The sequence below is a fragment of the Hoplias malabaricus genome, chromosome 15 (genome assembly GCF_029633855.1).
Source record: "Hoplias malabaricus isolate fHopMal1 chromosome 15, fHopMal1.hap1, whole genome shotgun sequence".
NCBI lineage: Eukaryota > Metazoa > Chordata > Actinopteri > Characiformes > Erythrinidae > Hoplias > Hoplias malabaricus.
In genome coordinates this window covers 14429455-14454135 of record NC_089814.1, presented here as the reverse complement: position 1 = coordinate 14454135, position 24681 = coordinate 14429455, and the positions used below count along the sequence as shown (strand labels likewise).

The following is a 24681-nucleotide window of genomic DNA, read 5'->3' as shown; positions in this document are numbered from 1 at the left end:
CCCTGAAGCCTTCACCTTTTTTTCCCTGTGGAAAACAAAAGACAAATCCATGTACACATCAGATTCACATTCAGTCCAAACAGCCCCCACAGAGGCTTGGTGACTCCTCTGTGATGTGTCAGAGTCACAACAACAAATGAACTGAGGGGGAGAGAAAAAATGCCATTAGAAGTTTATGTAGCCATTATGTTCCAAGCAGAACTGTCATCCACTTGTCTTTATATTATTAAGATGCTGAGTTTACTTATCTCTTATTTAAGATGTCAAAGCCCTCTCCATTTTTTGCTTTTTTTTAAACATTAGAGTATATGTGTGTTTTCATGCATTTTTAGGACGACTGTATCCTTGCTGCGTAGAGGAAGCACAGTAAAAACGGGACTAACGTACAATATGGTTCTGACTTTAAAAATGTTTGCAAACGCTTCCCATTTAATTTTTTGAGAACCAAAGTGCTAATTTACTTGAGCGTGCTAAGGTTTGGCCTCACAGGGCCAAATCCCAAATGATATCTTAGGAAAAATATGGGTGGGAAGGTTTTATACATTATGGAATTATCAGTTATTAGAGAACTTTTTGAACCAGGCCACACATTTCTCACATGGGTTGGTCCAACATCATTTGAACACAGAAGCTGTCCTTTACATTATGTGAAATCTGAATGATGAATGTGCCAAGAAAATGCTTTGAATACAATATCTTTCCATAAATCTGCAGTAATGGGTATTTTTTGTCTTGGGAAAATGGCTATTTTTAAATTGTGACAATGATAATGTAGGGAATATTTTAACTCTTTATGTACAATGTCCTGATGTCGTTTAAAAATTAAGCTGTATGTACTTCAGGGTTCTATTAGAGAATAACTTGGGAATAAACCAATCCTAGTTGTGATCTTGTGTGTCACAGGAAAGATATTCGCTGTCAGACTAAAGCAGATTTGACAAAGTGTGAAAACAACGGTTAGATAAGGGCATGGCTCTCTGCTAAGTGAAGTGTTATGCAACTTTTCCTTCAGGAAAAAATGTTCATTTTGCATTCATCCCCTGCAGAGATGAGAAGAATCAGTCCATCATTGTGAGTGGAGAGTCAGGAGCGGGCAAAACTGTGTCTGCAAAATACGCCATGCGCTACTTCGCTACTGTTGGAGGATCAGCCAGTGACACTAATGTAGAGGAGAAAGTTTTGGCTTCTAGTCCCATTATGGAGGTACAGTATTTGTGTAATGTTTGGATACTTACACGTTTGAGATTGTTTTTGAGCTGACTGAGAACAGTGAATCTAAATAATACATTATGACAATATGAATAACCTGAATGAATTTTTTTTACCTGTGAGTGGATTTCTAAACATGAATAAGCCTTGAATAGATGTTCTAAAAACAAAACATGGGCAGTTTTCAGTATCTATAAGATGTCTTTAAATGGCTTTGAAGTTGTATATTCATGAGGGCACATATTTGCAGTCACAACAAAAGCTTGTGTTTCCATTTTTTATGTTATTAATTTCTTACAATATTTGGAAATTCCAGCACCTATATGCATCATGTCAAAATGAAAATTAATGTGCTGTTAAATTAGCTTATATTGATATTTAAATGTTGTTTTCCATCACCTCTCAAGATACTTTATTGAAGATACTGACAGTAACTTTATACTAAACTGATAAACATTTGTTTTATTTATATCAGTGATATTAAAGTGTAATGTAGTATTGAGCTCTCTGTTTTTCTGCAATATTTGAATGATAATATAATTCAAATCTACCCATAATTTTTCATTTGCTTATTTATGTTACACTGTGTTTATGTGTATTGCATTCTGGATTTTGGCAAATTTTAGTAAAATAACATATCTAATATTGTTTTAATTGATTTAAGCACTGTAATACTATTTTAATCATATCACTCAAAACTCGAAAATTCATTAGGCCTAGGTTATGTTTTGAGGCTCTATCGCAGTAATAATTGTCATAAAGGTTCCTAGTGTCCATATACAATATTAAAAGGCTACTTTGCATGGTTATCTAACTAAGTGATAACTGTTCTAACAAACAAGTAAATGTTTCTAGTGCTATTCCATTCTACTACCTTATTGCATTGCAGCCGCTCTTTTGCTGCAAGATTAAAGAAGCGCTCTGCTGTGTGTTTGAACTGATAAGAGCATGCTTGTCTCAGTCTGCCCTTCAGGAAGCAAATATGACTTCCAAGTAGAGCGCCTAAATATCTCACTCAATTAGTGATATAATTTCGTTCCAGATGACTTGATAGAACAAAGCTCCCAATGCACAGAGAAACATTCGTTTTTGCAGTGACTTTATAATATAAAACAGAATGCTAAAATGAACGGTTCGGTTTTGCATTATTTGGGCAATGCATCAAAACTTTATACCATGTTCCATCTACAAAAATGAAAAAGCTGTGTATGTGGGAAGATCTGTAAAACTATGCCGTGTTTGGAAATTCACTGGTGAGGCACAGTGGGAACTAGGCCTAGAGGAAAATTATCAAGTGGCTGACAAGGTATCACATTGGAATCAGCTAAACAATGTAATAGATCAGATATCCTACAAGATCTCTCCAAAACTCCTGGCGACAACAAATTGTGAGTTTTTGAAAATGTCTGTATACCAAAGAAGGAGAATTTCAAGCAGAGAAATCAATTCTGTGTCAGCTCCCTGCTGAAGGTCAAAGCCAAGATCCCCTTCAGTGTCATTTCCAATTGTCTTTTGGCCACTTCTGGTGCATGAGGTATCAGTGTTGTAGAGGAAGCTTCAAGCTCAGCAGACTATATGGGCACAGCCACAAACTGCAACTGCCCCTCAGATGTTTGGAAGAGGATTTCAAGGCGATAAAGTCCATGGAATTGCTGTACTGATAATCAATGCATGGTGTGTCAAAAGTCGTAGGACACACTTTATCTGAATAACTCAGCAAGGAATGAGTGAGGGGACCTGTCTGGAACATGGCCTCCATCCTGAAACCTGCCATTTTGGGTCATGGGCAAGTTTTTCCAATGGGAAGGTGGTCATGAAGCATATCAAATAAATAAAAGGGTGTCCTGTGAGTTTTGACTCACCCTGTATATCTCAAAGTGGTCAAAGGGGTACTGAAGCACATGGAGGAGGTTGGTACAAAAGGGGCTATGGCAAGGCCTTGAAGACCATTGCAGAATCCATCAGTGCTGGAGATGAACAGGCAAAGAAGACATCCTTCTCAGAAAAAGCAGTTGGTTTCATCAAAGCCAGGGAACAGACACGACTTGTGGAACAAGAGAAAATATACTGGCCGCTGCTTGGGATTGGCCACCGACATGGCAGAGAGGTCTATAAAGAGAGAGAGTATCCTTGGGTGCAAAGTAACTAGTTTACCGTTTGGACACAAGCTTGTGTCTGATCAGCCCAGGCTGTTTAACCTGGAGGAGGGTGTATGCTGTTTCAAGATCCAAAACAACTAATGAGTCCAGGAATATCAATGATGTGTACGTGTCCAGTAGTTTTAGAAAGATATATGTGCACAACTACAGGACTTATCCTCCTATTTTTTATTATTATTATATTTTTAAAATAAATATGCAGGTATGTTTTGCCATACCTCCAAAGTTTAGATTTAAAATGTTGCTTGCATTTTCGGCTTCTCTCAATCAGGGATGTGCTCTAGGCTCAGTTTATCTCTGAGCTCTGCAGTGTCTTTCTTTAATTTGCAAATTCTCAAGCAGTTCATCTCAAAGCCCTTGTAACCATTGGCTGTTTCACCTGAAAATGAAATACATGAAGGGTGATCTTTTAACATTTGTACAGAATAAATTTTAAATTATTTTGGCATCTCTCAAAAAGCTACAAGACAAGTTTGCATGGCTTAGTGACTTTAAAACCAGATATTGCATGTTTCTCCTCCCTTCTCACTAATCTCATAGGGTGTAATTTAGCTTAATCTTCTGATTGAAACTGTCAGCATTGCAGGGATTCTTTCTCACACACATTTACTTTTTCTTTCGCAGGCTATTGGGAATGCCAAGACAACACGCAATGACAACAGCAGCCGCTTTGGGAAGTACATCCAGATTGGCTTTGATAAGAGGTATCATATCATTGGTGCCAACATGCGAACTTATTTGCTGGAGAAGTCCAGAGTAGTATTTCAGGTAAGTCTGGTGTGGGAGGAAAGGTTTTAACCTTAATTGCTTCTCTAACAAGAGCCTGTCAGTTCATTAGTGTCCCTGGTGAATAAGGTGTTTTACAGAGTGGTTACTTTAGTGCTGAAGGCATTATGTTTCTGCAGGCAGAGGACGAGAGAAACTATCACATATTCTATCAGCTCTGTGCTTCAGCCAGCCTGCCGGAGTTCAAAGATTTAGCCCTGAGTGAGTAGCCAGTCACCTTACAATTTTGACAAGTGCTATTTTCATGTTTTGCAACAACTTTCTCATATGCAATAATTCCAATATCTATTAGACACTCCTTAAAATGAGTGACTGTACTTCTTTAAGGTTTAAGTTTTGTGCTATATTTACTGTCAAGCATCAGCTGGAAGGATGTAAAGCACCCCAGCATTGGGCCTGAGCTGTGGAACTGCACTCTTTTGAGTGACTGAGCACCATTCATTAAATTTGGGATGAGTTAAAATTTATTTTTTTTAAATCCAAATTTATTGTGACTGAATGTCACTAAATTCTCACGGTAATGTTTCAACATCTAATGAAAGGCCTACTCCATAATAGAAGCTGTTACTGCAACAAGTAGGAGACAGACTTCTTTGTAATGCCCTTCATTTGAGAAGAAAATCTGGTTGAACCAGAGTCTACTTTTGGCCATAGAGTGTAATTCTAGTCAGTACAGCTCAAAAAGTGTGGACATTCCAAAAAAAAAAAAGACACCATGGCAAAATTGTATTTCCTAGATCACTCTGAAACACTTAATACACCATTTGACCTCAGTGATTCAAACACTAAAACACCACTCATTTTGTTTGGCTTAGTGAGAAACACAATCCCCAGTTAAAATGTTGCACAGTATCATGTTTCATCAGTTTATTTTTGATGCTTGCTTGTTCATGAAATCACTTCAGTTTACACTAGGGCAAATGTTGTGGTGACAAAGCACAAACATTTCCTCAACCCATTGTATAAGAAACACTAGTGTGTAATATTACGGCACTGTATTATTTTTCTCCCCACTATTTTTGGACAGGACAATACAATAAACTCCATTTCTGTTACACATTACAAATTTGAACTGCTCTGAGGGAAAACTGCACCAAATAAACAAAAAGTCAAGATATGACAACTGTGTTGTATTTGGGGTTCACTAAATATATATCCTTTACACCAATAACACCCAAGAAGTGTATTAGCAGCATCTGAGACTTGGTTAGAATGCTTAAACCCCACAATAAACATATAATGATTTATTGTTTGTTTATTTCATTATTTATTTATATTTATATTAGTTATAATTATCTGCATTTTGCATACTTCTGTAGTATGAATTTATGGGTTAGGACATGACTGGCTACGTTGGGCAGCACAGTTGTGTGTGTTATTGTCATAGTGCGTAAAACCCTTATAGAACTGAGCATGGATTAACAGTACCAGTGGGGCTGGGTACAGCCTTAGTCACCAGGGAGGTCAGTTTGGGTCTATGCTTAGAGCTGCAGCGTGGATTTGAAACAGCAGCAAGGGGAGGAGGCCATCTGATGACTCCTGTGAAGAGCATGGGATGTTGTGTTGACTGGTAGGCTGAGCTCTTTTTGAAGCTCTAGTGGATTGGCATCAGCTATTTGCATCTTACCCTGTGTAAAATGAGAGTTGTGGAGCCCTATTTGATTCTATATAAGTCTAAAACACTACTACTTTACAGCCAGTGCAGAAGATTTCACTTATACTTCTCTTGGTGAGAACATCTTCATTGAGGGGGTGAATGATGCTGAAGACCTGGAGAAAACAAGGGAAGCGCTCACATTACTCGGTGAGGGTCATGTATTTCACTTCATACATTTAACAATAGCTTTGTATATAATCAAGGCCTTAAAATGAATGAAATATCAGGTTCTTTGTTTATGCACATATTTAAACTCATGTATGATCATACAGGTGTTAAGGAAAGCCACCAAATGGGCGTCTTCAAGATTATTGGCTCCATTTTGCACCTTGGGAATGTAGAGATTGTTTCTGAGAGAGATGGGGAGTCTTGCCACATTTCTGTAAGTGCTCACTCAAAGACCTTATCATTTTTCTCATGTTTTATAGGTCAAGCAATACCGCACTATAATTTGCAGTACTGCACCAAAGTTAAAGGGTACCCTTCAGTTTCAGGCTGAACAGTCATTAGTTAAAATTTTTTTAGGAGCTATTCATAAGATGAAATGTAAGATGATCCACTTGCATAAGAAAGTAAAAAGTCAAGGGAAAAGAGGTGAAAAGGTTTCAAAATTAAAACAAAAAAGAAAAAAACTGTACACATACTAACAAAGTTAATATAATACTCAATGCCTTTTTCCTGGTCCTCAATGATCAGGTGCTACCAGTGGGTCAACAATTTATTTCTAGCTTTAATAAGGCTGGGAATTTCAGGGGTTACATATCTTCAGAAGCATGGTTAATTTCTTGTTTTCTGCTATGCAGAGAAATGACAATCATCTACATAATTTCTGCCAACTGCTGGGAGTGGAGCTGGAGCAGATGGAGCATTGGCTCTGCCACAGGAAGCTGGTCACCACAGCTGAGACCTATGTGAAGAACATGTCCCGGGCCCAGGCGGCTAATGCTCGAGACGCCCTTGCCAAACATATTTATGCCCATCTTTTCGACTGGATAGTAGAGCACATCAACAAAGCCCTGCACACGTCTTCCAAACAGCACTCTTTTATTGGAGTGCTGGATATTTATGGGTAATTTTACTGGGATAGATTAACCTTTACAAGACCAGAATTATTCTTTTTATCAGCTTGTTAGGTGTGTTTCATTGCATTGGATAGCACTGAGCAAATTAGAAGAAATACCTAATTGCAATTTTTAAATCAATATTGTAATGGCTATTTAAGCTTTTATTTTCTATAACAATACTTTCCAGACCTATCTTTTTGGCTAAGGAAACAATAACCTGCACTGAAAACTGAGCTTATGGTAACAGATTGCTAGTTAGTTCTGGTTGTAATATCGTGACATATGAGTGTTTGGTTGTTTCTTATTGGTTTAACTCTTGTCTTTGAGTTAAATTTAATCACTCAAAAATTCTTAAGTATAAATTGTAGTTTTGTCAAACTGAAAATTGTACTTGCTTATAGATTGCTATTTAAATATATCCAGCTAATATTTAAGCCCTACTTTTTAGTGTAATGTAATGGCTCTCAGAATTAGATCCTTTAAACATTGGGCTTGGAGAGGAGAAAATATTTCAGCATCTTAACAGTCAGGCTCTTCTTAGAGTGTTTTCTGCGAGGTAGAATAAATATTTTGTCTTAACAAAAAAAATAAATTGTCTTAACAGCTTTGAAACATTTGAGATTAACAGCTTTGAGCAGTTCTGCATCAACTATGCCAACGAGAAGCTTCAGCAGCAGTTTAACTCTGTGAGTAATGGGGATGAAAATTTGTTTTGTTTTTTCACGATCTCTTAAATATGCATGAGTGTATTTAGTCAAAGATGACACATGCCTAAAACTGTCATAATTCTTGCAGCACGTTTTTAAATTGGAGCAAGAGGAGTACATGAAGGAGATGATCCCATGGACACTTATTGACTTCTATGACAATCAGCCTTGTATTGACCTTATCGAGGCAAAGCTTGGTATTCTGGACCTGCTGGATGAGGAGTGCAAGGTTAGTCAACTTCATAGTGATTATAGCGAGTTTATTTCTTTAAAAAATGAATAATGAAAGCAAAGCATTTCTATGAAACTCTAGTCTCATGTCTGCGTGAGCCTCATATCCACCTTTTAATGGCTCATACACTTTTAAAGACTTTTGAAAATGAATAGATTATTTATTCATTTTCCCCATCCGGTCTAGCCTGGAAAAATCTTTTGAAGTTATTGGGCATAATTTGGAACAACCTCAAATGAGCCCTGTGAAAGGTAACCCACATAGAATCAGTTGTTGGTATTCTGGCCTTTACTCACTCACCGTGTTTTTTTTTTTGCAGGTTCCTAAAGGAACGGATCAAAACTGGGCTCAGAAGCTTTACAGCAAGCACCTGAGCAGTGAACACTTTGAGAAACCCAGGATGTCCAATACTTCCTTTATTGTGGTCCATTTTGCAGATAAGGTGGGTAATGTTTGTATTAGAATTGTAGATTAACCTAGTCTAAATTACAACATGTACTGTGTCATTTCCACCACACTCAGCACTGATAGAATGAGGGCAGTAAATTGGTCTCTGAGGTTATACAGAATAAAAGGTGGATCAATGCGCCTTCTCGATTCACTTAATTTAGAAAAGTGCTACTGGAGCATTGTAATGTCCAGAGGCATTTGTGTATGGGTAATGAATTCCAGTGCTCCACTTTAAGCAGAGTACTAGAATATTTTATAGATTTTTAATGCATTTTCTGATGCATATTTTGTGATTTATGCTGTTGAGCAGCCAGAATACACAACTGTCCAAAAGTATGTAATCAATGTTATTTGTAATATAAATCAAGTTGTCTTGTCTTAAAGATTTTTCCTGAGAAGAGAAACATTAACATCACAAATCTCTCCCTAGTCCAGTGTATGATGTGTCTGACAAAGAGACATTTGGGATTCAATTATTTGTACACAGCTTCACACTGGAGTGCTGTAATTGGGTGAATAAGCTAATATTTTATCGTCCAGGTCAGTGTTCGATGTAGGCAGAAATTTGCAACACAACCTGAGAAACGGATTAGCTGGCAATTAGCTTAACAAATGAGGCTTAAAAAGATGTGTTAATGCAATGAACATGCTCTCTGTACGTTTAAAATTTCCTCACAGTCATGTTTCAAGAAGAGGTGGTGGTTTACATTTTAGGTTACGAGCTGTATGCAATATGAAACACATAGCTGACAAAATATAAGGGAAAATTCTGTGTGTGTATATATATATATATATATATATATATATATATATATATATATATATATATAATTTTTTTTTTTTTTTGTTAATATATAGCCCTCCCACCAACTCAGAATTCAACTTTATTTGGCTTGACATTAGATGTCAGATGTTGCAGTAATTTACTATAGTGAAACATAAGCTATTCTATATGGCATTATAAATTCAAATTGAGTGCCACCTAAAATAACCATCAGCAGAAGTAAACACAGCAAAAACAGGCCAAACGGAGGTAAAATGTAGACAATCACAGTTTCTCAGTGTTTCTCTGCTAATGAAGGAGTCTATAGATCTGTTGTTTTATTCACTTTGCTGTGCATAGTATGAAATTCCTGCTAGTGTAACATTTTGAGTAAGGGGACATTGTGATTGCTACACCTTATATCACTATGGAGCAACTTCAAATGTGCCTTATGGCCACATGCTCAGTGCGAATTGCAGATAAATCCCCCTAGCATTGGTCAGAGTAACTGCATTTTATAGGTATAAGTATGCAGATTTTGTGACTAGAAACATCTATAAGTAATTCAACCTATACCTGACTTTAATGTGCTTTTGTGATTTAATGGCATGAAATCCTCAAAATAATCTTCCAGTACATAAGATAAAGCCTTCTCAGAATAGCAGTAACTGTTATTATGTATAAAATAACAATGTTATTATTGCAACTGATTTCATAGTTTTTAACTTTTAAACTATAGAGTACGTCTGAAAAACTTTACAATCATAATTACCATCATTCGTTGTTTCAAAGAATATGCAGGATAACATTGCTACACCGTGTGCAGTAATTAATTAATGTAAGCCACGGTAAACCTGGACTAATGAGCTAATCTACTCAAAGCCGTTCTGACATACAGTCTGTAAATATAACTCATCACCTCTTAAAATGTAATTAGCTCTTGACAAAAAAATGTAGAATGACTGTTTGCTACAATCATTTCTCATGAGGTGTGTTACACACAGATTGCCCTCTGGTGCTTTATGTACTTTTACTCCCCTTAACAAAGCAAGGACTCTGAAATCTGACCTGTGTCAGAGTGTATAGGGTCCTATAACACATCACTAAAGAGCTATTGACAGACAAAAGTAAATGCATTTGAGACAGATTTATTTTTCTTGTGCTAGAATTCTTTTTTTTTTTTTTTCTTCCAAGGTTTTCAAGATTTATGATAATTCTCTGGTGGGAGGTGTATATTTCTGCTTTTTAATGTAAATAACCCAACTGTGTATTTCTTCGCTCAGGTTGAGTATCAGTGCGATGGCTTTCTGGAAAAGAATAGAGACACTGTTTATGAGGAGCAAATCAACATCTTAAAGGCCAGCAAGGTGAGAATGAAGAGAGATGCTATTCCGCTCTTCATTTATGTTTTAACAAATTCTCACGCGCTCCTTTAAAGAATGTATTGGACATTTTATTTGGGCTGTAATTATTATACATTTACACTGACATTACGGCCATGTTCACACAGCAGGTAAAAGCCCAGTGCTGATCTGTTTCTTCATATGTGACACAGATGTGTAATTAATTTTGCAGTGAACAACAAAAGTTGCATTGAATCTGACTTTTTAAATACGTGACAGTGCAACTCTGTCTAAACAGTCATATAAGAATTCATGTCACTCTTACATCACTCCGACAGTTGAGAATAATCTGAGGTTTTAATTTGAGGTGTTTAAGACATGGAAACGGTTTGTCAGAGCATTTTCGTTTTTGTAAAAAAATATTGGAGAAAGAAATGTGTGGAACCTCCTGTCTCTCATTTATCTTTTTACCAATTTATGAAATTTATCAATTTACAAACACCAAAAGACTTCTTTTTTAGTAGTTAATTTTTTTTAATCAGTTTCATATTGTTTATGTCAGTATAAAGACTGTTTAAATGTGGATCAGGGAAATATTAAGCTCATTATATCACTGTTGTCCTCTTTGGAGACATGTATGTGAGAGAACTGGCAACATCAATTCATGTTTCTTTTAAGACATTAATTTATACCCTGGTTTTCACACTCATTTGAAATAAAGAAAAGGGTGGTTTTGTGAGCGTTTCACAGTAAAACACCAGTCCTCCTGTTCCATTCCATTCAAAAACAAAAGTGCTTTTAATGGAACAGCCATTTCCTTCTGGTCAGAGCCAGGAGAATTGTCCTAATGTGTATGCTGGTTAGTTTAGGAGCATGACTAATGTTTAGACTAATGTCAGATATAGGTCACGCTACGTAGACAATTTGAAAAGCAGATCATGAAATCAGATTTGGGCCACTTTTGCCTGCTGTTTGAATGTACTCTAGGATAAATGCCGCACATTTTCATACACCTTATTCATACCTTTGCTGTATCTGCCCCTGTAGAGCCCTGCTATTTGTAATTGTCAGCTCAATTGAGCATATGTTAAAGTGGTTAAGAGTTTTAAATGGTTAAGTGTTTTATAATGTATCTGTGCCCTGCAAACACTGTATAGACCATCAAGATATAAGAAATACAGCCATATGCATCACATCTCTTAAACAGAGAAAATGTATTTATTCTAGGTCAACACACACCTCGTTTCTTTGTGTTTGGTCCTGGGGCTTCCTGGCAACAGTGTTTAAAAGAAGACTAGATAAGTTGACTTGTATGAGCGTAAACAGAAAACTGCTCCAGATTTCAGCTTGCAGTAATAATACAGAAAAACAGATTTTTCAAAACCTGGAATTAGCTCAGAGCATAGCGAATGGATCTGTAGCTGAGGTGTTTGAAATTTATGGAAAAAGTAGCATCAACTGTTTAGGTGCAGTACATTTTTAAATATTTTTGAGCGTTTCCCTGAGAGTTTGAGTTTTTCTTGTTTACATAATATTTTTACCTCTATCCCTTTGAGATGTTTCTTTAACATTCTGTTGGCTATAGAATTGATGTTCTGGCTAACGATACCAATACAGATGACCAATTACTACTTACTTTCCAGTACTTATATTAAAACTTGAATATCAGCTGAAATAAAACCAAAATATCTACTTTAAAAATAAGTAGATTAGGCTAATATACTGAAACTGCATGAACCCACTACTGATCGTGTGTGTGTGTGTGTGTGTGTGTGTGTGTGTGTTCATGCTTCACCAATACAGTGGACATAGACCATTACATTTCTTTGTTTTTAAATTCTGCATTTTATTCAGAACTACTGTTTGTGTCCCGTTCCGTCTGACTTATCAGTGAAAGGAAAATAATAGAGCCATCCATTTTCCCCCTGAGACAACAGAAATATAGCTATCAATTCCTCTGGTGTGTTATGAGCTATATTTTGTGGTGCATTGTAAACATCGAAATGCATCGTGTTTAATAACAGATATAGAACATTTACGCTTTTAATGCGTATTGGTTTATTTTTATTACAATTAATTACATACATCTAGAGAATAAATGTTTTATTCCAGGTTTTGAGTGGAGTGAAAAGTGTTACAGATTGATCTAACCAGCCACTTTATTTTTTTTGGAGTACATGTGGAAGTATAGAACAGGTCTAATGGCTGTTGTTTTCAGTTATGATCAACAGATACCAATCAATATTTAAATAGAGATTAAATATTTAAAAAATTATAAAAGACATAGCGCCCAAATTTATTTTGGGGGGAAATATAAACTAGGAAGCTTTATAAAATCAAACATTTTGTGAAAATTACTGAGCAGAATTAAAATGATGCCTTATTAAATTGCTCATTAGTTGTTGCCAAATTATTGGGATGTTAATTTTATTATTTTTTTTTTATTTTTATCAAGTTTAATAAAGCCCTTGCTTATTTTTACCTCGTTGAGTAATAAGATCCTTAGCTGTTCAGGATTGTTCTGATACTTGTGGTGGTTTTCTTTCCTCAGTTCCAGCTGGTGGCAGATCTCTTCCAGGATGGAAAAGATGGTCCAGTTCCTCTGCCGCCTGGCAAAGCCTCCAGAATCAATGTCCGCCCAGCAAAGCCTGTGATCAAAGGCCACAACCGTGAGCACCGCAAAACTGTTGGCCACCAGGTGAGATCCCTAGCTGTATATAATAAGAAAGAGTTCTTGTAGGAAATTAGAGACTTAGGAGTTCATGGTTTGTATTTTGTCTTAATATGTAAACAGAAATTTACTGAATGCTATTTTTCCCATGTCTAGTTTCGGAATTCCTTACATCTTCTGATGGAGACACTAAACGCTACTACCCCTCATTATGTGCGCTGCATTAAACCCAATGACAGCAAAGAGGCCTTTATGTAAGTTTTGTTTAAACATGACATGCAGGACCTAGAGTTCAAATTTATGAATGGCTACACTAACTAAATTATCAATATTTTTATTATGTTGTCTGTACTGGCATACCTGGTATATCATTTTACATTTTAAGTTAGCTATCTGCCATGTGTATTTTTTTATTAGTTTTTAAACAACTATTCATGGTACCTTGTAAAATATAAAATGTAAAATATTTGAATTTTGAACTTTAAATGTAATTTCTAATTAGCTTACACTGTTATTACTGTAAAGCCAAACAAACAAACAAAACCAACAGGAACAGAGGATAAAACATACAACACAAAACATTCTGATCACACTAGGCTTGTTATATTAGGATTTTTTTTAGTTTGGTGTTGCAGTCTTGAACATAACTTTAATTGTACTAAACCAATTCTGTGTTTAGAAAATTCTGTTGAGAAGAAAGGTTTTTCCACCGACACTGACGCAGGTCAATTTGGAGCAGGATTTCTCAGAGAGATCTTGATATGTTGTGCTTTCTTTCTGCAGATTTGACTGATTATATTGTAGTGCTGGGGTGGGGGGCATTGTTGTTTAGGAGTGTATTGTTTCATTGGTTCTTCATTTGCATGGCCCCAGGGGCAGTTGAGAGCTGGTGTCTGCTGTTAGGTAATCTCTCTGGGTGTGTAGTTAGTTTGGACTCTTCGGTCTGTGTTCTGCGTTCTTGATCATATGGGGAGTTTTACTGAGTGTAAACTGTAGTTCACTTAACATTTAAGTGAAAAATCATACATGGAATGTTTAATTTACATAAACCTTGATCTAGCAGTTATTTAAACTAGTAGAAGTTGTTTAAACCTAGCTGAAATGTTTGAGTACAAATGGGGTAAGGAAATTAAATGTGTGTTACGTCATATGTCAAGGTATGAATTTGTCACTTGTACTTTCAGTTTTACAGTTTGGCAAAGGACACAATTTAAACATGTTTTTATTTCATATGTTGTAATATTGTAAAGCAAGAACTACAACATGCTGACTATTTTTATATGCTGTTTTTATTGGCAGAGTGCATATGTAGTTGGTTGTTATTTGTAAAATAATTGTCATTTTTTTCATTTGCATACAAATTAATGCAGATCGTCCTTAGATGATCTCACATTTATGCTAGAAAGAAAGGTTTTATTGTGTCTCTGACGTACAACACAGTGGGGTTTACCTGAATAAACCAAACAAAAATACCAGTAAATGAACTGTATATCTGCTCACATTGTTCCTTTGTCATAACATCCAGATCATGATATTTTCCTCATGAAATATGGTGCATTTATAGCTCTGGTTTCCAAAAAGTGGCCTGTTTTGTGTTTTCTGCACATTCCAGAAAACAAAGGCCTCTTCATGAGAATAAATTAAGAGAAGCTTCTATGTCACATGCTCAGTGATGGTGTTAGCAGTTCGCAGAGAGTTGTGTACAGAGCTCAGAGTTGAGCTCGGAGTCAAGTTCAGAGCCTCCGTGTCCCTGAGTGGACAGCAGCCTCCCAAATGCCTTTCACGCGAGAAATGTGTACGATCCTTAAGAAAAAGATAAGGTAGGGGTTGCTGAATTGTCCAGATATTTTAAGGTTGTGTTTTGGTCTAGGGCAATCCTCTTTATTGTCTGTAAATACGTTTTGGAGTGAATGTCATATACTTAGGGTGATGTGTTTTGTGAATTGTGTTAATTCTCCACATAGGTTTGACTCAAGAAGAGCTGTTCAACAACTACGAGCATGTGGAGTTCTGGAAACCATTCGCATCAGTGCTGCAGGATATCCATCCAGGTAAAGACTGTGAATGTTAAGGGGTTTGTCTACAGACATATGAAGTTTAGATTTCTGTTCACTTCCTCATGTTTCTTGAGGTTTTTGTGTTCATTTAAAATGTATAGCATTTGTGAGACTTATTCAGAGCAAAGTATAAATGTTAATAACGTTAGAGTTGTAGGTGATTGTTCTGTAAGGAGTCACACCCAAGGACTTCCAGTGGTATAGTGTGGTGTTCCTGCCCAAGCTGGGAATTGAAGCTTTGTCTGCTGCATTGAGGGCATCGTTGTTACCCACTACACTATACCAACTGTTCAGTCCTGTATTGCCATGATTTAATTAATCAAGGCTTGACTCATATTGAATTCCTCAGTGGCACAGCCAAGTGTTTGGCCATTCTGTAATTATCGCATGACTCAGTGATGTTGAGGCTACAAAAATCAGTTAGTGCGTGCTTAGCCAGTATCGACAAAACCTTGGGCTGTCAGTATAAGACCATTTATCAATTGGTCCGAATGCAGTTTTTTTTAATCAGTTTTATATGCCATATATATTAGCATGAATTAGGAATGAAAAATTCCACCTTGACTTTTGTGTTAATAAAACGGGGTTTTGAGACAGTAGTTTTATATTGTCTGGATACATTCTTAAATAAAGTTCTCATGTTCAGAATTTTCTCAAAAAGGTCTGAAACAAATAAAGGTTTAAAGATGACTCCACAGAGCACTGATGCTCTTTGACGTCTGTACCCTGTGTATCTATATCCTGGGTGACAGTCTGGAATGTGATATTTAAATGTATGTTAATAATTATGCAGGTCTCTTCAAGCTGTATTTGTTAAAGCATAGTTTTAGGGTTATTTTGAATATATTGAAAAAGTATGAATAAAATAGAAAAACTAACTTCCAGTACTTGTTAGGTACACATTATAGCGCAAATTTCAACATCAATACCAGACCTGTCTAATTTTGTGGAATAATGCAATCAAATCCTTACAGAAATGTTCCAACATTTAGAAGCGTAGAAACTCTTAGTGCACCAAACAGGGACAGAACACATATTAGTACCTTAGTTTCAGAAAAAAACATGCAACAAGCAGATGTTTGGTCATATGGGGCATCAACTCTCTGCTATGTGCCATGACACACACTAACATCTAATACACATGTTTTCAGGTGGACATACTCAGATTTCTATAACAGATATCGTATGCTTATGAAAAAGAAAGACATGACTGGTGGGGATAAGAAGCAAGTCTGCAGAAACCTGTTGGAAACCTTGATCAAGGTAACAGTTCATCACATTCTATTATACAGACACTGACCAGGTTGCACAAAAATATTTGGTAGCTCCAACAACTGAAAATCTTGTGTGTGTTTGGGGGGGGGGGACAGTAATTCAAGGCAGATTTCAATTAATCCATGATCATGTAAAACACATCACAGGTTCCTGCGTTTTGAGCTGTATGCTAGCTGCATCTCATTTTTTGTGTTGTTCAGCCTTTGGCCTTTTGAAAACATCATCCCTCGTCTCTATCATCTCAATAAATTTTAGTTTGAGAATTTAGCTTCACCTCTCTCCAGAGTATTCACTAATGGCTTCAGCTTTCTTAGTTCAGCATTTCTACACTCTCCAAATTCCTAAAGCTGGAGGCCAGGCCCGATGGAAAACTGTCTAATACGTGTAGTAAGTGTAATGTGAGGATGCAGGAGTGGAAGATGTTATGCTCCGATATGGCTGTGTTTACTCCTCTAATACATGTTGTTTATGTCTTTTATTAGCTGTTACAGGCTAATAAACTCTTTATGAAATTGTGAAGAAGAGGGAGAAATTCAGATTTAGTATGAAATTGAAGTTGATTTCGTGTGATGATTTTTATTCATATTATGAAACAGCTGTTGCGTTGACACTTGTAGGGCAGAATGTGTCAGACTATATCTGAAATCTATTTTAATAATGGCTACTGTCATGTGGGTTATTACACAGTGGAGCATAATTTGCTTCATAAAGGGACTAGAAAGCAATCTGTTTATTCATCTAATGGGAACTGGTGCAAATAGAAAAATACTAATCAGAAATATGGCTACTTTGTCGGGTAGAAATGACTTCTTGTTCCTTTAAATGAATTACTATTGCTTGATCATCTCCTCATTGATGTTTTTTAGGATCCTGACAAGTTCCAGTTTGGAAAAACAAAGATCTTCTTTAGAGCAGGTCAGGTAGCGTATCTGGAGAAGCTCCGGGCAGATAAGTTCCGCTATGCGTGCATCAAGATCCAGAAAACAGTGCGTGGATGGCTGCAGAGGAGGCGCTACCTTAAAATCCGCAAGTCTGCCATCACATTACAGAGATATGGACGTGGCTATTTGGCACGCAGGTACATTTCAGTTAGATAGAGCCTGCTTTGCATCGATTTACTGTAGTCACTCACTTAACCGAGCACTTTGTCTCTTCAGTATCAGTATATTCTCTTCTGTTGTATCTTTGTGACTCTTTCTTGTTCTCACTCTCTCTCTCTCTCTCTCTCTCTCTTTCAGGTATGCAGAGTTCTTGCGTCTCTCCAGAGCAGCTCTTATCTGTCAGAAGCAGTATCGGATGGTGCGAGTACGGCGTGCGTATCTCACTGTTCGTCAGGCAGTCATCACCATCCAGGCCTTCACTCGTGGAATGTTCATACGTAAACTTTACCAGGAGGTACACTGCACTACACTGCCAAACACAATTTCATTTACTTTCTTTTCTTTCTGTCTTCCATTATCTTTTTATTCTCTGTATCTCCTGCTCTAATTTTCTTGGTTTATTTTAATTTTTGTTCTTTCTTATCATCAAACTTATTTGGAACAAGAAAAACTCTCTCTCTCTGTTCCTCTCAATCCATTTAGTTCCTTCTTCACCACAAAGCAATTATCATCCAGAAAACAGTACGTGGCTGGTTAGAGAGAAAGAAGTTCCACCATGCCCGAAGTGCAGCGATTGTGATCCAGTGTGCCTACCGCCGGGTCCTCGCCAAACGGCAGCTCAAACAGCTTAAAATTGAGGCCCGCTCTGCTGAGCGCTTGAAGAAACTCAATGTTGGCATGGAGAACAAGATTGTCCAGCTTCAAAGGAAGATGGATGATCAGGTACATGTGGCGTGTGCTGATAAACCAGATGAATTTGATGTAAACCATTCATTATTAATTATTAGTGACAGCTATAAGCCTTTCTCTGCCCTTTTTATTTTTGTATTGAAGAGGAACTTTGATTAAATGAAACTACAAGAAAAGGGCATGGTCCACATGAAATATAAATGATATTTTTAAGTCTTGTTCAGGGATAGCACGTGAAATTATGATGACAGCATTTAACATCCTGTCTCAGAAAAAAAAAGAAATTTATTAATTCTGGTGTAGGTATTCTGGTGTGCTCTTAGTCAGTTTTAACTTCAAATCAGGAGCATCTGTTCTTTTTGGCAAAAACCATACTATAGAGCCCTGCTTTAGTAAGAACAGCACAACAGTGGTGGTGACAGTACTAGTAATGAGTAACAGAAATGGAAGTCAGTGCCCACAGGAGATTTACAAAGATATAAACAAGCAAACAAAAATGGAGGTCTACAGTTCAACACTAGAAACAAGATGTACCTTAGCAGTATAAGTATGGGAGATAATACGCCTATTATCATGCAAGTAATATTTTTTCATTTTATTATTTTTGATGACAAATAGAATGTTCACCCTAGTGAGATTAGGCAAATTCATGTGAACTCACGTTCAAACTGTAACTGAACATTTGATGAATTATTTAAATCATAACAAAGCCTTCATCTCTGTGTATTTCCACAGTCAAAGGAATATAAATCTCAGAATGAGCAACTGTCTGTTACCAATGCTGCTTTGGGCTCAGAAGTCAACAAGCTGCAAAAGGAACTGGAGACCATCCGCAGTCGTCAAGGAGACAACACCCAGCTGACCTCACTACAGGAGGAGCTTGAGAAGTTACGGGCGGCACTTCAGGAGGCTCACGCCCAGAGGAAGAGGATGGAAGATGAGCACAGCAGTGAGAAGCTTGAACTGAAAGAGGTGAGGGTGTGAATAAGCAGGCTTTTGTAAAATAAAAAAAAATAAGAAGTAGAAGTTATCTATGTTCACTTTTGAAATTGGCTTTGTTTTTAATTTATAGTTACTATATAAAAATAATAAAGTGCTTAAATAAAAGTTAGAAATAAGTATAAATACCAACTGGATATAGATGTACATTCCTCAAGATGCATGAGAAGGTCATACATTATGCAACTAATGCTTGTCCTTTACCATGTAATCATTTGAAACCAAAAGTTTAGAAGTCCACTGCAACCGGTTTAACCTGAAGCGACTGGATTTTAATGTTAATAATGCCAGTTGTTTTATTTTATAGCGTCTTAAGACTTCATGGGTCTTATTCCTGGACTGAATGTCTGTATTGTTGAATAAATTACAGATCTTCTTTGTGTGTATCTCTAAAGTTATTCATAGATCTGTTATGTATTAGGATGTGATTATTTTCACAGATCATGTAACCGTTCCCTCATTATTAAAAACATGCTTACAGGATCCATTTTACAAAATTATGAAAAGCTGATCAACATTAAATAGGATCTTTGTCAGCTGTTGAGCTGTTGTAGATCAGAGTGCTGATGAAAACTATCGTTCTGTCCTTATTAGAGGGTGGATGAGCTAGAGAAAGAAAACTCAATGTTGAAAGCTGAGAAAGAGGAAATGAATCAGAGAATTCGGCGCTCCAAAAGTTTGGAAGGTGAGTTTCATACTTCACTGCACCTGGGTCTCATGTCGTGCTCTCACACACTGGTTGAGTACTTTGTGTCTGAAGCTGAAGTAAATCTGAGCCTCCTAAAAGGCAGGGCTTGGTTTTGTTTCTCCACACAAGAGAGGTCTCTGTGCATAAGTAGGGCACAAGAAAGGGAGAGAGGCTCACAGAAACTGCATTGGATTTCAGTGCAGGAATGCAAGATTACCTGTATACCTGCTGGTTTTTGGGGGCTCAGCTTTGTTCTCACATCTAAACTAAAGTAGAATGGTACTGAACCAAGTTTGTCTGTTAAATCTAAGTGTTAGTAATAAAGTTAGTGAATTTATATAATTTTCTATATTTTTCTGTATCATTTCACTTAAACTCCTAGGGAACCCATTTTGAAATTTTGTGTGTGTGTGTGTGGGGGGGGGTTGTTGTATAATACTAAATGTGTGTTGTTTGAAACGTTCAGCAAAGTTTCAATAAAAAACACAAAACAAGAATATGATGAATCTCTGTGATGAAACCAATACTGCTGTCCTCTTGGTGTAGAATGGGCAATCCTAAAAGTGGGTAATGCTTATGTCACTATTACCCTGACCAATCCTAAGGCTACTCTAGCCAAGCCTTCTCTCTAAGTCGAAGAGACTAGTGAGCAAAAGCTTAGGAGTCATTAGTAAATGAGTTAGCTAGCTATCAAGATATTCACCAAGTTATGGGTTATGGGAGTGAAAGACATAAACAGAGCAAACAGAACACAAAACAATACTGAACAAACCTGAATGGAGTACACTAGAAAGAGCAACAACACTTGGTTGGTGTGTTTAACAGCATGTCATCTGAGATAGCCCCACTGGACTGGCGTCTAGGACAAAATCTCAGGACTTTGACTTGGCCATTCCATATGTTTTTAAATTTATTTTTCTTTAACTAATCTTTGATACATGGTTATTGTCTTTCTGCATGAACAGCATTCTCTTGAGATTCAGCTCATAGACTGATGTCCTGAAGTATTTTATCTTATTTTTTTAGACTTTGCTAGTATAGAGCACAATTCATTGTTTCATTAATGATGGTAAGCTGTCCTGGCCTAGACGCAGCAAAACAGGCCCGAACCATGATGATGCCACCACCATGTTTTCACTGCTGGAATGCAGTGTTTTACTTTCTCTAAATATAACACTTACAACCCTGCCATAAAACACCACTGTTGTTCAGCGTTTTCCTTATGTGGACTCATGAACATGAACATTAACATTTAACCAATATGAGAAAGGCTTTTAGTTGCTTATAAATTCCCTTGGGTTCAATTTTTTTGCTAATTCTTAAGGTTCTCCTACTTATGTCTCATTTATTTGATTTAGTTTTTGATTTTTTTTTTTAACCCAGGTTCAATTGTTCCAGGCTGTCTCCTTTTATCCTTTGATAATTTTGTAGATAAAGAGACTGTAACCCAAAACTCTGAATGATGATCTTGTGCCTGCCACATTGGCTATTGGATGCATTATATTTATTCTAAGACAATGATGTTGCTTTGTGCTTAATAAAAAGGAACCTATTTCACTTATTGCATTGCCCAAAATGTCACTGCTTCTGGCTACTCTAACCTTAGTAGGAGATGTTCCATTGAGATAAAAGGGGACTTTGTTTGCACTTAATGTTTTGCTGCAAGCCAGCAAATAGAACACAGAATGTTTTGTTGTGTATGGGCCATGACAGCTTGAGTTATACTAGTGTCCTTACATAACATGGCCATATTATCATGTCTTTGTCACAGGGAAACTGTGGAAAACATGATAAAACTGGGAGTAATAGCAGAGAAAGAGCTGAATTCTAACATTTATTTCTTCAGCAGCCTGTTCATTATGCAATCCAGTTTTTGTGATGTCAGTCGGTGTAAATAAGGGTTCAAAGTGAGCTAATAAACTTACAACTCCTAGTACCTTGCTTCCTGTCATAAAATAAAAACATTAAAAAGTCAATCAGTGTCAGGTAAAGACCTTAAATATTGTTGTTGTAAGTAAAATGATTACATTAAAAACATTTAATAAGCAGCACAGTACAGTCCATTTAGTTGTATCATGTTTTATTGTGTTTTTGTCTTAAAGTACGCAAGTGCATTAACTCAAAAAGAACTAATTCTACATTATTATGACAAGCTTTTTACAATTCTGCTAAGAGTGGAATGTGTGGAAAACCATATAAGACACATTCTGTTCCTACAAGATGCTGAGAAATTTATATTCTCCGAACTGTCAGATTAGACACCCGTGATGTGTTACTGACTGGCTTTTTGCTGGCTAGTTTTGAATGCATCAGCCCATGAACCCCTAATGCCAAATTCCCATATACTTGTGCTAATATAAACAGAACATCAGAAGTGAAATAAGAGAAGCAGAAATGCTTGTTCTGTTATATTATTTTGTCTTTGGTCTTATCATTCACTGCAAGCCATTGACTGAATAAGACCTGATTAATATTCTCAAATATTCTCTGCATCTTGTTCACGTTGGTCATGTTTTATAGATGTTTTAAATCCAGATGGAAATTTTCTTTTTAGGTCAGCATGTGCCTTTAAGTATTGTGTTTTCTTTTCTCCTGTTTGTAAATGTGGTCATATATTCATTTGTCTTGTTATTGTACTGTTCATATTCCATTCTTTTTATTATCTTTTAATTTTTTTTAAACATTTGGGTGTCTGTGCATGTTACAGATCAGGAGAGCAATGTGTCTCAGAAAGAGACCCGTCTACAGACTGAGCTTGATGAAGAGAGACTGCGCTATCAGAATCTGCTGAAGGAATATTCCAGACTGGAGCAGAGATATGACAACTTGCAGGAGGAGGCCAATTACGCTAAGGTACTACATACCTTAAATAATCTAAAGAGGGCATCAGTAATTCAAAAATAGGAGCAGAAATACTTACTCTAGAATATGACCTCATGTTTTTTTAATATTACAGTTTGCTCCCGGCCATCGGAGGAGCCCTTCCAACCAGAGCAGCATAGGTTCTGAGTCGCCTTTCCCCTCCATCACTATGTCTGAGGTGGGAGACACTGAGGACACCATTCAGCAAATAGAGGTATGACTGTATATCTGTTTAGGTTTACTCTCTACTACATTCATGCCTGTGTTACAATGATCCTATTTATTATATATCTGCATTACATTCCGTCTGTTAAGTTTTGATTGGGTACATAGTAATATATTTGCATATAAAATGGTACTGGTCTATGGTGCTATTGTGGTCCAATTAAAATCCATAACAGTATTGTTATAAAGAAAAATAATACACCCAAGCTTCCTGAACAGTGTGGTTTTTAACACACATTCAAATAAACTGCATGTTTAAGTGTCTGAATTATGGCAGAAGCTCTTAATTTCCCATTAGCTTGAATGGGTTGTTGGTAGTATTGTCCAAATTTGCTAAAATACATCTTAGTAGGCTGATCGTGGAAAGGCTAGATTATGTTTATACCTGATGTAACACATGATGTAAAATTTTTTGATTTGCCAAGTTGACCTCTATTTTCCTTTGCCTCTGTAGGAGATGGGCCTGGGGAACGCAGCCACAGACCTGAGTGTGTTTATGAAGCTGCAGAAGCGAGTGAGAGAGCTGGAGCAGGAGAGGAAGAGGCTTCAGACCACCCTGGAGAAGATGGAGGAGCTGAGCAAACGCAAAGTTAGTTTTATACACAATGTGTTGCTCTCATTGAATTCCTACAAAATGATCATTTTTTCTGAAAAAGGTTGTTCAACAGTCTTTGCTGAAAACATTTAGACTGTGTGTTTGAGTGGATGTGGGTAGAAAATGTGGAACATGGATATACAATGGCACAATACAATGTGGAAGTACTTTATTATACCGTGGAGGTGTTCTTTATCTTTGAACTCACCTCTGTTCCTGCTCATGATGATAAATGGTTATCATATCAATACATTTTGTTATAGAACCGATATCTTATCAAAACATTATTCCTTGATCTCTCAGGCAATTGATCCAAAGAGCCCCATGTCAGAGGACGCAAATGCAGACCTGGCCTACAACAGTCTGAAGGTTTATGCTTACACACACACACACACACACAAACACACATTGCTCTTGCTTACCGTCACCAGCAGCATGTCATGTCTCTTCTTCTGTACATCGATTTGTGCTGCACGTTTGCTGGTCTCATGCTGCTTGTACTGCTGCCTGTTAGACTGTGGGTGAGTGGGACGACAGCAGACCAAAGAGGTAGACTTAGAAAACTGAATTTTTGTCAGTATTTTCATTTTAATCTGAAAGACTTAATGGTACCTGTGAAGCCACATGGTTATTTCCATTTTATACAAGTTTATTTGCTTACATTTGTGCCAGAGCTTCACAATATGTTTCTGTTTTGACCACCGCCACAAGGCATCACAGGGTTACACTCTCACGAAGAGTGAAAAAATGCTTCAAATTGTCTCTGCGTTAATTTATTTTAGTCATGAATGTTTTGTCTTCTCTGGCAAAATGACCATTTTGGACATATATGGGGTTATGCTTAGCCAGTGTTAATAAATCACTCCACTGCTGTATTTGTTTGTTAGTTTGCATTAAGGTTTGAGAAAAAATATCTTTAATATAGTGCCATAGCTTGCAGGAATGTCAAACTTGTCAGTCATTCAGGTTTACTGCCAGGAATTAACTAATTAAATATAGAAAGCACTGCTCAAAGTACAAGGCCAGCCACTTTAAAGCCTTTTGCAATGCTTATTATGCCTTTATCAAAGCTAGAAATATTAAGTAATTAACAGTTTGATAACACAGAAAAATTAATGTGTTGAAATCGCAGGGTTATATAACTGTCTA

General features: G+C 36.8%; 1 protein-coding gene across 2 annotated transcripts in view; it reads left to right on the top strand.

The window, feature by feature from the left end:
- The window catches only part of myo5b (myosin VB), a 62393-nt gene that overhangs the window by 27996 nt on the left and 9716 nt on the right, over positions 1–24681 (top strand). For both annotated transcript variants that reach the window (XM_066645530.1, XM_066645529.1), the window contains exons 5-27: positions 1047–1203; positions 3993–4136; positions 4274–4355; positions 5851–5958; positions 6084–6193; positions 6615–6880; positions 7480–7561; positions 7671–7811; positions 8134–8256; positions 10311–10394; positions 12922–13068; positions 13198–13295; positions 15006–15092; positions 16250–16361; positions 17240–17451; positions 17612–17768; positions 17957–18196; positions 18899–19135; positions 19757–19847; positions 22558–22703; positions 22807–22926; positions 23392–23526; positions 23836–23901. In XM_066645530.1, the coding sequence (XP_066501627.1) occupies positions 1047–1203; positions 3993–4136; positions 4274–4355; positions 5851–5958; positions 6084–6193; positions 6615–6880; positions 7480–7561; positions 7671–7811; positions 8134–8256; positions 10311–10394; positions 12922–13068; positions 13198–13295; positions 15006–15092; positions 16250–16361; positions 17240–17451; positions 17612–17768; positions 17957–18196; positions 18899–19135; positions 19757–19847; positions 22558–22703; positions 22807–22926; positions 23392–23526; positions 23836–23901 (3145 nt within the window). The remainder of the gene's footprint in view (positions 1–1046; positions 1204–3992; positions 4137–4273; positions 4356–5850; positions 5959–6083; positions 6194–6614; positions 6881–7479; positions 7562–7670; positions 7812–8133; positions 8257–10310; positions 10395–12921; positions 13069–13197; positions 13296–15005; positions 15093–16249; positions 16362–17239; positions 17452–17611; positions 17769–17956; positions 18197–18898; positions 19136–19756; positions 19848–22557; positions 22704–22806; positions 22927–23391; positions 23527–23835; positions 23902–24681) is intronic.